The 16,739-nt window shown below is 38.5% G+C and overlaps 1 protein-coding gene across 2 annotated transcripts in view; it reads right to left on the reverse strand.

Moving 5' to 3' along the window:
• Positions 1–12,963, reverse strand: part of ca7 (carbonic anhydrase VII) — a 58,464-nt gene extending 45,501 nt beyond the window's left edge. Inside the window, exons 1-7 of one of the 2 annotated variants that reach the window (XM_063474393.1) lie at positions 12,833–12,963; positions 12,123–12,320; positions 9,624–9,742; positions 9,196–9,291; positions 8,993–9,055; positions 8,722–8,877; positions 2,965–6,259 (exon numbers count right to left, since the gene is read on the reverse strand). In XM_063474393.1, coding sequence (XP_063330463.1) covers positions 6,140–6,259; positions 8,722–8,877; positions 8,993–9,055; positions 9,196–9,291; positions 9,624–9,742; positions 12,123–12,320; positions 12,833–12,869 — 789 coding nt within the window. In that variant the 5' untranslated portion in view covers positions 12,870–12,963 and the 3' untranslated portion in view covers positions 2,965–6,139. Of the gene's footprint in view, positions 1–2,964; positions 6,260–8,721; positions 8,878–8,992; positions 9,056–9,195; positions 9,292–9,623; positions 9,743–12,122; positions 12,321–12,832 lie in introns of those variants that run through there. The other variant, XM_063474402.1, reaches the window with a different exon arrangement.
• Between the last annotated feature and the right edge of the window lie 3,776 nt (positions 12,964–16,739).

Consider the following 16,739-nt stretch of genomic DNA (forward strand, 5'->3'; position numbering starts at 1 on the left):
GTCTAACATCAACAGGTTAAACCAAGAGGAGGGGTTTCTTTTACCGCAGGAATGCTTCCTTTTGTTTGTTTCAGGATACAAAAGAATGTGTCGAATATTTTTCTTTTTTTCTTATGTAGAGCCATTTAGTTGTGTAAATGTGTTAATCAGAAGAGTGGGGAGCTTTATGTAATTCTTAGTCATTTGTGTTCAGTTTTAGATTCTCCAGCTCAAGCTAGTGATAGACTAATTGAAGGGAAATTGATAGTCAGCCTCTGCTTGATTCAGATGAGGGATTCATGAGAATTCATGAGTTTTGTTAATTAACTTAATTTGGGGGAGTTTTGTTGATTTTCAGATATGATGGAGGTCATTGTTAATAAATTGCTCATCTCTGGGAACCCAAATGTCTCCTGAGTCTGCTTACCTACCACCTTCATTGATGCTCCAGTCAGACTACCTCACAATTGACAGGTGACAGGAAAATGAACGTTGAATGTTAGTGTGTCAGAAAGAGTTTTTGATGTTTTAACCTTAACCCAAAGATTTTTACCTTGTATCTCACCCACCACCAGTAGCAATCTAAAATTCACCCTCCAAGGATACTTGAGCTTGTAGAGACTTTGCAGATGAAACCAACAACCAGTCCTGTTAATAGTGGACAACCCACTCTACTAGCTGACCCACAACCACCCAGCATATATTATGAAAACATGATGTCTGACAATAAATCTTAAATCAATTAAATGAGAATCTTCTCTTACAATATGTTTTATTTTAGTATCTGCAACCACGCACAAGGCAATACATGATAACTCTTTACAATAAAAACTGCTTTCAGCTGCTGTCTGTTTCATACAGGATTGCCACAGCTGGTAGCTCTGCATGTTTGTTTTGGCAGATTTTTACTCTGGATGCCCTTCCTGATGCTCCCCAAGGGATTTGTGTCTCATCCTGAAACAGAGCCAGAGTTTTCACTTCCCAGGTGACTGTATAAACCACTCTCTACAATCCAACCTGGAAAACAGCTCGGCCCATTAATATTTCCATCTCATAAGCCAAAAGCCTCTCTAGATAATTTTTTATTAATATTTAATAAATTTTGTGGCAACTTATAATAACTCTTTGACTAAAATATCTCCGGATGTAAAGCTCTGATCCTGAAGTGTACTGGTTTTACATATCTACCCAGCCAGCCAAATGTCTGTGACACTGATTTTAAACAGCCGTGTAGGAAATGAATAAGGGTTGACTGAGCTCTGAATTAGCTGTGACTCTGTGTTGCTATAGACACTCTTGACAAACAATGGGTCTTACATTGACAAAAGGGGCTTTACTAAGAGCTACTGAGTGAAGTAATTTCCCTGAAGAGCATGTAGGTGTCTGTCGCCCACTGAGAATTTGTCATGACCCCCTCCTGAATAGCCCCACACTGTCAAGATCAGATGTCAGACTAGGGTCAGAGTGTGACTGCCACTCAGTCACCCCAGCTCACATAATGAAAATTTGTTTATAAGTCAACTTCAGCATACTGATTAACCAAGATATGAAGAGACATGATGCTGTTTTCCTAAAGTGGTGAAGAAGCTGACAGCCAAGTATTGAATTACATTACTTGACCTCTCCCCGTGACAGCAACACTCTGTTTTCTTTAAATATCATAACAGACCACCAACAGTCTGACCCGGAGAGGGAACTTCATCTCTTCTCCTGCTATGATTTATAACACGCTCAGCAAACCAAGGCCACTGCCCGACAACCTTAATGTTTTTGGTGTGTATCTACAACCCATTAAATACGTATGTTGTTTGGAAAGTTGTTATGGCTATGACCGTGAACCGGAATAGGTGTAGGCCAGACATTAGTATCTGGGAAAGACAGGTGCTGTGCGTGGCTGGAATAAGCAGGGAACCACTGAGTGTCCACACAAAATAATCCCAGATAACACGCAGCTAAATAAAGCTAAATACAGAAACACACACGTGTCACCAGGAGTGAGGTGGTGGGGTGGTGGGGGGTCATAAGGGGAAAGAAGCGTTAGATATTTTTGTAGTACGGTTTTATTTTCTGACAGGGTGATGGCGATGGATCACTGGCTCATAGACAAGTAGGGGAGATATAAGCTGGCCAAGCATTTGTGTTGTGCTACATGTGCTGTTTGTATCCATGGAAACTGCACCATGACTGTGTCCCCTGATTTCCAGATAGAGACACTGTCCTTAAAGTGATTTAGGAGTGGAGCACCTCGGTTTTAGTTTTACTGCTCAGAAAAAGTGACTCAGTGTGCATCATAAGAAAAAGGTTAGAGAAAAGGCTTAGAAGGTTAGATCTACTGTAGTAGTTTGGTTTGGATGGGGTACATATTAGGTTTGCTACAGATTGAATTAATTTATATCATAACACAGCTGTGTAACAGTGCAACCAGACTGGTTCATTTTAAAAAGGGCTATATAGCAATTTAGAATTAGAAAGAGGTTGATAAACTAAAAGAAAGTCAGTATAAAAAAAAGAAGCTAGACTGGTTTAAAAACCAGAGCAGCAGATGCCTTTACCCTCTAATGTCAGCCAGGCTCCAAAAACACTGGATCCTTCACTTACCATCATCCAAAATGATAACATCCTCTATTTATCCCTTACTCTCTTTATGCTTCTCTCAAACTTCTGTGCAACCCTTAAGTTTTGGTGAAACATACACATTCATGAATTCATTTGTTCTTGAGTCTTTACATTTTAATGCTTCACTTAACAGAAAATACTCCATTGTATGCTCTGTTTTTATGCTTTACACTTTTTGGACAAGCAACATAGTATTTTACAGATTCTCTTATGAGCTTTTGAAAATAGTGTATTGTTAAAGATTTTAAGTGTATATAAAATGTTTCTCGTGCATGTTTGAAAACAGTTGCATAATAAATAATGATGTAAGATTAGATGAGAAATACTTTATTTACCTGAGAACTCTGGAAATTCCTGTGTTACAGCAGCCAAAACACTAAACCGGATACATAATGTACTTCCATGTATATAGCACATATACCACATTTAACCATACGTTCATGAAGCACTTTATTCAGTACACTTTATCTGCCTCACATCCATTAACCTAAGATGGACCTAACCCAACACTTTGAAAAGAAGCTGGAGAACATGCATAGAAATCTATGGAGGCTTGTTTCTGCCAATTGGTTTTTTTGTCATTATTATTTGTTTGTTTGTCCATAACCTTCTATAAAAAACCTGTTTATTTTTCTGAAAATAAGACAAGATCTGCATGCTTGAGGTGGAATAGACAAAAGGTATATCAGAATAGCTTAAATGGAGCAGCTGTATAAAATAAAATGACAATATAAAGATCTCAATAAGGTAAAAAATAATATTTAAAAAAAGCTCAGGAAGTTAAAACCATAGTAAAACAATAAAAGCAGAAATAACCTGGAATTTAAATAAAATGTTGTGTAATAAAATGACAAAGTTGGCTTAAAGTACTTCAAATTTTAAGAAAGCTAAATAAATCTGAGGGAAAAAAAGACGATCAATATAGAAAGTACAAGCACGCACACCGACAAGGCCACTTTTACCACATATACCTTTAGTTTTTGTATGTACATTTTATTACTAGTACCACTTTTTAACAAAGTATGTGTCAACATACTTTTGGCACTGATAACACAATAATGATGTACAATATTGATGATTGGCCCCAGCACGCAGTAATTCGCACATTTCTCTGTACTCCACAAATACATGGACTGTCACGACACTCTCCAGAGAACTGAAGTTTCTTCTTTTGCCTGAACAACAACTTTTTGTCCCGCGGGTTTGTATTTCACAGTGTTGCTCAGATGTTGCTGTGTCTGGCAAAATAATCACTATGACAAGCAAGTAGATATCCTGGTGCTAAAAATACATGTGATCGCCTCTATTTCTGAGGTCTGACTGTAGTATCTTATTACATGGCACATCGATCGTGGCTAAAGATGATGTGCCCGCTCAGGTATTCTCAGTCCCAATAAAGCTCACTGATGCTATTTTTGAGGGATTACTTGAGAATATGTGTCAGATATACTTCATACGCCTACTCTCATTTTTTATTCATTAGCCAGGAGGCAGAATTTTTCCATAGACATCAGGTGGAAATGAAACCAGGTGAGGTAATGCAACCTCTTGAACACCTACACAGTCACTAAAAGGACAGCAATGGCAAGGTCAAGTGTTATCGAAGTTATTTTCTCCAATGTAAGATAAAATATGCCATTGATGTATTATTGACAATGTTGTATTTCTCCTGCCAGTAATACATCACTTAATTTACTTAACTATTGGTTTCTATGCACTGTTGTAAATTATTTATTTTCTGTGAATTTTTTTCATCACGTTCAGTGTGAAACAAATCAGTAGCTACTGGGTTTGATACAAATGAGAGCAGACACTGCCACCTGCAGGGGGATAAACACAAATAAAAAGGTAATTAAAATCTGAATGAGAATAAAATAAATCTGAGAAAGAAAATAACAATTTAAGAATGTAGAAACCAGGTGCAGGAGAAATAAAATAAGCATTTATTTAATGATACATTAAATTAAATCAAACAGTATTTGAATAGCTACATATTTAAAATAACCATTTAAATGTTTAAATAGACATGTAAATATAAATTTCATTTTATGAAAATATTTTTGATGAATAGCAGAAAAATAAGAATTCGGTCTAGAACTTTAATAAAACAGCCAAACCTGCCATCTGCTGGACAAATATTGTAGCTAAATTCTAGGGACCATAGATATACATCGATAAATATATGACAGCAAAACAATTCGGCTCTGTATTCTAAAATTAAAAGCAATGTTACTGGACTTCTCCAAGTATGGTGGTTATCACGTTTATGTATTGCTGTACTATATTTTCAGTCTGGTAGTAATACATACAGAAACATATATTACAGTTTTCTGACATTAAGTCCTTCTCCTTACAAAATATTTGCAAATACATTGATTCTTAACATTATAGTATTTAACATTTTGTATTTTCAGTTGTTCAAAGCAGTGTATTTTTAGACATCTTCAACACAGGTGGTAAATATTTAACCAATCACAGCCCAGATTTCCCACTGCTCTACAACCTAGCTACTAATTACCTTGAACTCTTGCCTCTTCTAATCAATGATAGAGTTTAAACATTTGCTTGAATTACTCCACCTAATTCTGGATAACAGGTAAAAGGTTACAGTTATGCAACTGTTACAGCAACTCAAATGGTGAACACGAACACAGATTTTAGTTGAGAATTCTCACAAATATAGGGGACCATGCATGCTTTTCCTTTTTTTCCCCTGTTGCTGATTCACAGGTGTAATAATAATAATACTAATACATCCTGCACAATAATAACCATCGTGTGATGCTGCCGACAGAATTAATAATGATCTGATCATCACAGAACGCTTCAAAGATTTTAAATAGGGCCTTGTTTGGACTCCTGAAGTTTAATAAGACCTTAACAGTTACCATGTTTTGGGATTAATTGCATCTGTGGACTGTAAACAGCCTGACTTTCGTGCACTCAATTATGGTCCACGGAGCAGTTGAGATAAAAGCATCCCTACTGGTAGGGATCTATAGCCACAAAGACTGGGAATCCACCTGCAATAGGCTGGATTAACAAGGAATCAATGGCAATCAGTAAGGGGGCTGTAGATCTGCAGACAGCAAAGGGATATGGCATCAGTCTGGAAACAGCTACAGACTACAACGATATGGGATTAGCAGGTATATATGATAAAAGGAGTGAAAAGGCTTTGTGCTTGTTGTGTCCTCTTGTTTTCCTTAATCGTTGGTTCAAGTATTGGTACAACCTATTAAACTTACAGTTTGTGATAGTGATAATAACGACTGTAAATGCTGGTTTTATTCAACTTCCTAGTAAACTTAACAAAAGCATTTTTTTGGCCCCTAAAATAATTCCCTCTACTGCCATTAAAGTTTCACACGGGTGGGGAGTACACCACCAGGGATGACAATTATTGCAACTTTTTACTTTTACGTACAATCACAAACCCTTCAGGATAAGCTATCATGAGGTGAAAGCATTCTCGCGTTATTGCAGTTACTGTTGTCTAAAAACAGCATTGGTTATTTATGACTTCAGACCTCCGGAGGTCATATTAATTGGAGGAACGCACTCTCCTCCCTTTGAGAGGCTGGGGAGACCTGAAGTTGTTTTCCATCCGCATCTTCTGATTGTCTTCCTCTTCGGTGAACAGAAGCATTCTGAACATCCCCAGCTGCATTCAGAGGGACAGAAACATGAACTCTGGAAAAGACATTCACTTCCTGCACAACCCTTTCTCCACATTAGATGCTATAATAAGACAAATATGCCAAGTACAACTTAACAAATCCCATGAAAGGTCCAATAATCAACAACATATGCTCATCTCTAAAGAAGACCTGGCTTCCCATCTCCAAGCTCACTTATACTGTAGTCATAATTCAAAAACAGATTTCTGTAAACAATTGCCTACAGCATTTAGGCAGTTTTCTGCAATAATTACTCAAACAGCAGCAGGTTTTGCAATTATTTTTTTTAGAGGCGGTTTGATGCTGTAGTGACAGCAGAACACACGTAGGATCAGCTTAGATCAATTTAGAACTTTCTAATGACCTTCTAGTGTTTCTCACTGCAAAGCTGTGGCTCACTGATGAGCTTTAATACAGCTCCATGGCACAGATAAAACAGCTTCCTACCCACAAAACCAAGTTAGAGTTTGGCACTTCCTCTCTAACTCTGTGTCTACCATTATGTAGGGAAATGAAAAACAGTAATTCCTACAGGAGTAATTCCTTGTTATATAAGGGCTTTTCCCTGCTGGGTCTCCATGTAAGCATTTTTCAATTAAAGCCCTGTACCCATCCAGTCATCCATCAGGATAATCAGCTGGAGGGGATCAAAGGCTTGAGGAATGGAGTTATAGTCTATGGGGCCAGTTGCCTGGCTTACATTCACCCCAAGCAATGCTACAGATATGGGTTTATAGATAGTTCATGACCAACACCCACAGTGCCTCCACCAATAAAACCTCTGATTCCTCATGTACAATTATAGATTTGCAAAACAGGCAACTAGAGAAAATAAAGGGAAAAAAAAATCAACAAATTAATAGAATAATCCTGAGACTGGCCAGCAGTGGCTACAAGACAGACTCACAGGGGGACCTGGAAGGCGTGTGCAGGCATCCAGTTAGTCAGCTTAACTTTGACATCCTGCAGTTATCAGACCTTAACTTTCTGATTAAATTCTGTGCTAAGAGGCGTGGATAAAAAAAAAAGTTCATGTGTGGCATGCCTCTTGAATGATAAACATGATGAACATGTTTGCTCTGGAATTTAAAATACGGCATCATAATACCAGTGCAATTATGCACATGATACAGCAGAGAAGAAAGCCCCACCATCACCCCAACAACCACCCGAACCTCACATACACATTCTCTTGCAGGAAACTAAGATTAAGACTAAAGTTATGACTTGAGATTTGTTAGATCTACTTTCCGGAATGGACCCATGATCCAGTGATGCTAAACTGTGGTTTGAAAGCAAAGGAAACATTGACTGGTGCAAAGATGGCAGCACATATGGACGTATGCAGCGGCACAGCGCTCCCAACCATTGTGCACCTTTTGTGTTTTTACACCTTTTCGTTGAGTCTTCCTGCAATGTACTGATCACTTTCATTCTTCAGGAACTAACAGACATCTGCCTCAGCTTTGAACCTGGACTTTACTTCAGATTGGACCAACAGTATCCCACCTGAGATTGCAAGACCACTGTGTCCTCTGTGGTTTATTGTCAGGAACAGCAAGCGATGCAGACGGCGCAGGGAGAGGAAACGTAAGAGAAAAGTAGGGATGGAGAGCTGGCTATCGCTCCAGCTGCAAAAACAACACAAATCCCCGTTTCCATCCTCTTCCTTACTAATGCCAGATTTACTACAACCGCTTTGTCCGGAGGTGTTGTCTGCTGACTGTAACTAAGTCCTGGCTTCATCCAAACATCCACTGCCTCATTGGAGTTACCATGTCGGACCCTACACCGCCAGGACCGCAAAACAAAGACTCTGGTAAGGGACGGGGTGGTGGGCTCTGTGCTTATGTGCTAGACCACCCCTCCCCCACTCCCCCTAAAGGCTATTTTTTTCTTTCTATACACTCCCTACAGACCAGTGGAGCATAGCCAAACATAATACAGACGAAGACTCGTGGATGTCACAACTGAGTGATCAACTGGCGCTTCAATGCCTCAAGCTATACTGGCTTACAGATGAATGTAAGTCACAATTTCTGACAGTTTTACAGTTCTGTTTAATATGTTCATTTTTTAACTAAACACTATGAAAAAAGATCACACCTGATATTCTTCTTTTGAAGCAACGATTGTAGATCTTCTACTTTAGTAAAACAGAGCTTTTGCCAGAGTCATTACCCACTGCTGAGTACTACTTAATGATGTCTCTTAGTGGCTGTATAACAGAACGTGGAATAATCAATATCTATTACAGATAAGATTATTGGTGGAGTATAGACTCATTTACTGTTAATGATTCATCCCCAACACAATCATGTCATGACAATATAGCCACACTTCTCCACCTCCATTTTGTAGAACAGAAAAAGTTTCTAATGCAAAAAAAAAGCACTGCCTAAGTTAGAAACCGGGTGTGTAAAGTGGTCACAATTGCAGCACTCACCTGCTTTTCAGACACTTCGATTGGCTCCTTCAGGACGATCCAGATAACGCTCTCGTGTAGCGGAGGTGTGGTTAGAGAGCCGAGGTAGGTCCAGTAGTGAAGACTGCTGGGAAGCAGGCACTTGGGGTTGAAACCTTTGAAATCTGTGACACTGCCCTGAAACATCAAGACAATATAGCTGCAACACTGCAAAAATGCAACTCACAGACCATTCTTTTTTTTTTATATATATGCAATAAAATAAATCGACAATCACAGCTAGGCTACTCACTTTATACTTCACCATGTACAGAACATCCGTTATCATGTGGAGCCATCTGTGGTCATCACCTGTCTTACATAACAGATAGATATATTTTTACACACACATGCATGTGCCACGTTTCTCACATATTATTAACTTGCACTAAGATGGTTTCATACTATCATTATCGGGCATGAGGACAGAAGATGGGATTGAGAGAAATGTCTTACTTCTAAAAAGATGCCAAGAACGGCAAGACCATCGGGCGCAGTTGATGCCTCTCCATATGTTTTGTACTTGACAGCATTCCAATGAACTAAATGAAGCTACAAGCGAGGAAACAAAAAGAATAAGAAAAATAAGAAAAATAAGGAAAATAAATTAAGTCATGCATACCACATTGCAGCCCTTTCTGTGTGCTATAAAATAAGAGAATATTAGTATCTTTTTATGAGTATAAAGATCTTTTTATAGTAAACTTGCCACTGTAGTTTAAATAAATAAGATTTTTTTTCTCTTCTAAGATAGAAGAAAGTCTGCACCACCACCTGTTACCATATACATTTTTACCAGTACACACACCCTATTCAAAGTTTTCTTAACCTGCATTTGGCTATCAGATACTGAGATAAAGGATTTAAACTCAACAGAAACCGACCTCAGATGCAAAGCCATTTCCTGAAACAGTGTGCTCAGAGCCTTCATGTCCTTTTCCACCCCAGTGGAAATGAAATTGTTTCAGTCTGTAAGGGTTATCGAGTGGGCCTCCCTTGATCACTGTGGGAGATACAGAGAGATGTACTGTAGAGATTTAAAAAAAAAGTGTTGGTGTTTACGTGCAAGTACTTCCCCATACCTTTTGTTGTTTGATTTCTCTTCGCAAGTCTCTGCCTCACAAAATTTAGACCCCTAAAATGTTCTTCTTTGCATGCTCTTTTCAGGAGTCGCTACAGCAGAGGCTCTGCTGTAATCTCACCCTATCCCTAGCATTCTCCTCTGTCACACCAGCCCTCTACTTACATCTTGTCTCCTCTTTTACGACAGTCATGAACCACCTCTAAGGTCTCTTCCTCCTGCCTGGCAGTCCCATATTCAACATCCTTGGTCCAATATAACCCCTCCTCTGCACATGCCCAAACCATCTCAGTCTTCCTTTAACTTGGTCTCCAAAATGCTCAACCTGAGCTTTCCTTCTGATGTACTCATTTCGGATTCTCATATGGTATAATCTCAGTGAAAGTCTTAACATCTTCCGTACTGCCACCTCCAGCTCTGAGTCCTGTTTTTTGTCACCAAAGATCACAATGTAATCTGTGAACTGTGCAAACATCACAGTTCACAGAGACTCCTGTCTGACCTCATCTGTCAACCTGTCATCAGTGTAGAAAACAAGAAGGGATTTGGAGACAATCCATGATGTAATCCCACATCTACCTTGAATCCATCTGTGACTCCTAGCAGACGCCTCACCGCTGCCTTGTTGTCCTTATACATGTCCTATGCTTTCTCTAGAACCATGTAGACTTAGTTCAGCTTCGTCTAACCTTCTCTATGCCACTCCATAGTGCCCTAAAATGACTTGTTGCATGCATAAATAAAAATAAAAGTGAATTTGAATATCTGCGAGGGCACTAGAAAATGTCATTTCATGAGAACACATCACAAACTATCCTTTGTGTAGCATCACACGAACGTCTGACATCATTAGTCAACACCCAGGAGGTTTCAAATCATAGAATTTTGCAGTCAAAGCTGATATAGAAGGAAATTCTCCAGTGTCACCTATCACAGACCTCTGTGGCACCAGCTTAAGCTTCAGATGCAAATTGCCAGTCCCATGCAAAATCAAGATTAGGATATTTTGAACTTGTTTTTCAGTTTTAACAAGGGTAAATAGTAACTTTAATCTATGTCACGATGAGAACAAGAGACCCTGCAGACTGCTTTAAGTGCCTGTGGTATGCATTGCTGGATGTGGACTTTTTCACTGTTATGATGATTGTTATTCATTGTGATGCTGCTGACATTGTTGTGACAAAAAGGATCAGATGATTCAAGGTCACATTAGCTGTGTAGGAGTGGCACAAAATGTGAAACAATGATCAACAATATTATAATATTGTTAATAATATGTAGATATCATTTTACACCATCTACATTGTAGTGATAAATATGTATAAATGAATAATGTGCAGAGTCAGGTAGTTAAAGATAGCAATGTTGTTGTAAATCCTGACCTTCGTAACGCTACTGTTAACATCCGTATGAGGAAAGAAGAGCATAAACCACCTGCACTTATGACTAGTCTTAAATCATGTTAGCTATTATAATTCTGTTTTATTATAACAACTTTAACAGTGTGCACCTGTCTCAATATAACTGTTTTTGGCATTCCCAAAATGTTGATTCTGTTCACCTGGATGTGGCGTTTTCAGTGGGACAAAAGTTTTGTCACTCATCCAAGTGAATTCTGAGGAAGATGTGTCATGGCAAACAAACAACGGGTTTAGAGGATTTGTGCAGAACATTTGAAATACAGAGAAATCGTACTAAGGTTGTAGTTGATGGCAGCTTTTTTGAGGGTGTTTTATTTCATATTAACGATGTTTCAACAAACAGCCATTTGGCTGTTTTGTGATAACCGTCAGAGCAAAACAGCCTACTTTTCCGAGCTTATCATTCATGCTAATGTCAGGCTGGTTAACACAGATCCACCCAGTGATAAAGACAAATATTGTCATCATAACCACTGAGATCATCCAACATCATTATATTTCTTGTCCAGCAGACAGACAGTCATGCAGTTAAGTGCTGCTTGCGCTTTCCTGCAGCATAATAAGAGGCTTATTTGCAAACTGTGATAATAATCAGCTTTACACGTGGTTTTTGCTTTCGAGAAATCAAGGGAAGGATTACTGGAAGTAAACTTTTAGCACAGATTTCCCCCTCATGTAACTGGCAGCAGATGTCAGACTGAAGATCAAGTTTGTCTTCGGCTGCTATTATAGTTACACGGCAGTTATATAAACTTCTAAAACAGATATGGGCATGTTTGTAACACATATAATCCCTGCCACTACAACAGGTAAAGTGGAACAAGAATATCGTTGAAGTGAATTTAAAACAAACAAACAAAACAAAAGCACAATTTTCTCACCTGAACGATCATCTGAGTCATTGAACTCCACAACTACGGAGTGTCCATTGTTGGAGATGTTAATGGAGGTGCAGTGGTCATAGTTTATCATTATAGGGCCCAGATCGCGGTCACGTGACGCCTCATTGGGGACGATATCAATTGGTGATTGCCGGTTCCCCTCCGCAACGGGGTAGTTTTTATACCATGAAGAGGGACCTATGGGAGAAACAAATATAATCAAAAACAAACACATTTACAACACACACAATTCTGCAACTACAATGATCTGCACCAGATCTGTTAGTGTGTCACCTAACAACAAACCTGCAACTAAACTAATGAAGCTTTCTCCCCCCAGCCCACAACTAAAGGCTGGTGGCATAACCTAAAGCTTTGGTCCTAAACAAGTATCGGGGAATTCAGATAGACTTTCTCAATAACATTAAGGCAATGTAGCACAGCACAGAATAAGTCTGCTTAAGAACATTAGACAGAGCAAAAATAAAAATATTACACTCCCTGTAACTCAGGGCAAATTCGACTGGACTGTCAGGCTGAGGTGAAACCGTTTATCCCTTTAAGCGTAGGGCTAATCTGGATTTAAAGTCTGTCTTTATCGTCTGAATAAAACACGAAGCACCGCAAACAGGCCGTTTATTCCAGTTAAATTGCTAATTGCCTCCACGCAGGAAAACAGTGCCTGGAGCTTGCATGTTGGAACATCTCACCGTCCTCCTTCCCGTATCCCCAGTGATGTCCCGTCATTGTCCCTGTCTGCAGGTTCCAGTCGGACCAAGCGGCACTTCGTTGCGCACGTGAAGGACAGGTAGGGACATCAGCGGGTACAGCTGTTCAACAAGTTTACTGGCAAAGGGGAAGGGCAATTGTACCTCTTTTTGCCACGCCCACACGTGTGGGCGCGCGCACGATCATTGCACGCTAAATAGACACCTCGTTGAAAAAAAGAAAAATGAGCAAAATCAAGAATGTGATCTACTAAAAGGTGCCCTTTGAGAAATCTTCCTCGCACTGCTTGTAGGTTTGGGATCTTTATTAAATAAAATAATAATAATAATAATAATTGTCAAATTCTTAATTAGATGTATTATTATTCATCCGAAACCTTGGCCCCGTAGAAGTTTAATGTCACATTTACTAACATACAGATGTACTGTAATCCCCCTTTTTTTTCTTTAGGTATTTCTTTCTGCTTCAGCTTTATACTCTAAGCTATATACTATATTTTGTAATACTCTATTATATAGAAGAATACTTTGTACTCCATACCATTTATTTTAAAGCTTTAGTTACTTATTATTTTTCAAAAAAATTGTTATAGATCCCAGGAAGACCCATGTAATTACAATCATAAACACCTGCAATGGTCCAGTGATATAATCTGTATGATTCTTACAGAAGCTATTTTATATGAGTGAGGTATTAGGTATTGAAAATATATTTTGATTTTTTACACAGGTTGCACTAATAATAAGTTTACTTAAGTTAAAAGACTAAAAGACTATTTAACTATGCAAATAATTATGTTTAAACTCCTCTGTAGCATTACTTTTCAGGTAATAAAACTGTAACTGTTTTTTGTGAGTAACATCATCTCTAAACCTGCCATCTTGTAAACCTTCATTTTCACTCTTTCTGCTATCCTTCTGTCATAAATCACCCCAACACTCGTCTCCAGCCACTCCACCCAGCCTGCGCTCTCTTCTTCACCTCTCTTGTGCACTTGTTTGGTACCTTGGTTGACCCCGGATATTTAAACTCTGGGTATTTAAACTCATTTAACTTCACTACTCTTTGCATGTGCAAAGTCTCCCTCTCGTTCACACACACGTGTATTCTGTCTTGCTTCTACTGAGTTTAATTCCTCTTCTCTCCACAGCATACCTCTACCTCTGCAGGCTCTCATCCACCATCTCCCTGCTCTCACCACAGATCACAATGTCATCTGAAAACAGCATAGTCCACAGAGACTTCTGCCTGACCTCATCTGTCAACCTGCTCATCACCATAGCAAACAAAAAGGGCTTCAGAGGTGTAATGTGTCATCTGTAACTACTTCATCTAAACAGACAAATTCATTAAAATCCCTGATAGCTACCCGAAATCAAATGGAAAAAAAAAAAAAAAACAGAAAATAGTGAGAAGAAAAATAAAAAGATAAAAGGCGGTCTGCTAAATATTCACAACATAAATATACAAATATAAAAGTGAATAAAATTCCGATTTTATATATGTTATTTCTAACACAATATTAATTATAACCAGGGGCGATTTTAGCCCATTTTTGGGGGTGCCAAAAATGATTGAGGTGCCATTTTTCTTAATTTTTTTTGGACAATATTTGCTGTCTGTGTGACACACTTCTAAAAATATAAAAACCATACAGTACTTGGTTGAGACATAACATTTTAACAACAAAAGTATAGATATCCCCCCCCTCTCCCAAAATGGTTTGTTCCAGCTCGCTCTCCGCTGCTCTGGCTCAGTTGCTGCCAGAGCCGTGGTGGCTGAGACGCAGCGGAGCGGAGGTGTGAGTGCCTGGCTTAAAACAGGACATATTAGCTGCATTTAACCTTCAGTTACTCTTTATATAGTTAGGTAGGAGTCAGGCCATGTTTGTTTTTAGCTGAAAAACATTACACCCAGGTAACCTGCAGTGTTGAAAACATGTTTTCCGACGATGTTTGCTACCCTACAATCCGTCCTGCTCTGTAGTAAATTCAGCGACATTTGACCGTCCTGTTGCTCCCATTGAAATGTATATAGCCAATTTAAAATCTAAAACTTAAAATTGTCCGTAGCCTACTGTTGTTACCACTGTCCTGTTTGAAATGGATACTAATTAGCTAACTGACTGGATGCCCATTAACCTTATAACTCCTGTTGTGTGTGTGTGTGTGTGTGTGTACAGAGAGACTGCCAGGTTCATAGGGGATATAAGGAAGTTTTTTCAAAAAAAGGAGCCACATTCAGGTAAAAGTGTAAAATCAAATGATCCGTCAATCAAAAATAATGTTGGATCAGTGTTTCAATATTTATATCTTTTATTAGATGTTCATGTGGTTTGGTTATTTGCCTTTTGGTTGAAAGTAGACTGAGAGAGGACTTTTTGTTAGTGATCTTAATAGTATTTTTTCATATTAATGTAATTTTTCATCTAATTGAATACAATCTATTTGTGTATGATTGTCAGTCCAAAGAGGGAGAGAGGAAAGACGTGAGGAGAAAGTACAAGGTCAGGAAGAACCAGGTAAGAAAACAGACAGGGAACAGTGACAGGCAAAACAGAAACTGTTAAACTGAGGAAGAGAAAAAACCTGATTTTACTCATACAATCTGGAAGTTGTGCTCTCCCTATATAAAAGCTGCTATACAGAATCTGCAAAACAAACTGGGTTGAAACATTTTTGACCGTCTTTAACAACATTCCAACATAACATTATAATTGATTGGGGAGATTAAAATTAATGATATATTTTTATGTGGTTCAGCCACAACTCTACTAAAACCTCAGCCAGTAATAGGTAGTCATACAGACAACTGGACCGTCCAGTTGTCTGTATGACTGCCCAGTACAGTATCAGAAAGTGCCAAACGGTGCCCTGGTGGAGTGAGGAGCTGTAAAGAGAAGCAGATGCTCTGTTTATATTCTAAAAGTGTTTTAAGCTAGCTTGTTTCAATGATTCTGTACAGCAGCTTTAAATGTTTTCCAAAAGCACACATACACTTATCAGTGTTTCTCAAACTTTTTACAGTGTGTGCCACCTGATAAAAATGTCAAGCTCTCCCAAGTACCAAGCATGAAACTCATAAATCTTACAACACAAAATTAGTATTATTAAATTAGTAAAATTAGTATCTGCAGTAAAGATTTTTATTTGTAATAATTTATTCTGTTTTGGGAGTGTTTTTTATGTATCTGTATTATATTATACATACACATTAAAAGTGAATCTCTGTCCAAATGCACTGAGTTTACTTCTTACTCACTATGAGCATCATTCATTATTCTCCCGCAGTAATTAAGATTAGGATATGTATTTTTTTTATTATTCCAATCCATTCTTCTTTTGCAGCATTTAAATAACCTTTATCAGATTTGATGGTTTTGTTACAGACTTTTCAAAAAAAGTGTTTTGCTTTTCTTTCACAAATGTGGGGATTAAATTGTGTTAAAATGTACAAAACAGTGATGTCATGTTTTGAGACGAGGACCCAGGCACAGAGAGACTTGTTGAATTTAAGAATCTTATGATTTAAGAAAGAAATTTGCAGACTTGCACAGAGATGGTAAATTTATGATGACTGATAATGGAGATGAAGACAACAGACGACTAGGACAGGGAGGAACAGGGGTTTAAATGCACCAAGGAGACAGTCAGAGGGAATTCGGGACAACTGGAGACATTTAAGGATGCAGGGACTGACAGAGACAGGGAAGAAGTCTTATTGTGACGTGTAAAGTTTATCTTGCCTGGCTGGACAGCTCTCTGGGTGCTCAGCACCCCCAAAGATCTAATCCTAGAATCGCCCCTGATTATAACGCTGTTGATCTGTGTCGAAAGTGCAAGAGCGGATTTTCGAGCGGGCACTTTTGTGTCGAATCTGGCGCAGAGG

The sequence above is a fragment of the Pelmatolapia mariae genome, linkage group LG1 (genome assembly GCF_036321145.2).
Source record: "Pelmatolapia mariae isolate MD_Pm_ZW linkage group LG1, Pm_UMD_F_2, whole genome shotgun sequence".
NCBI classification, from domain to species: Eukaryota; Metazoa; Chordata; class Actinopteri; order Cichliformes; family Cichlidae; genus Pelmatolapia; species Pelmatolapia mariae.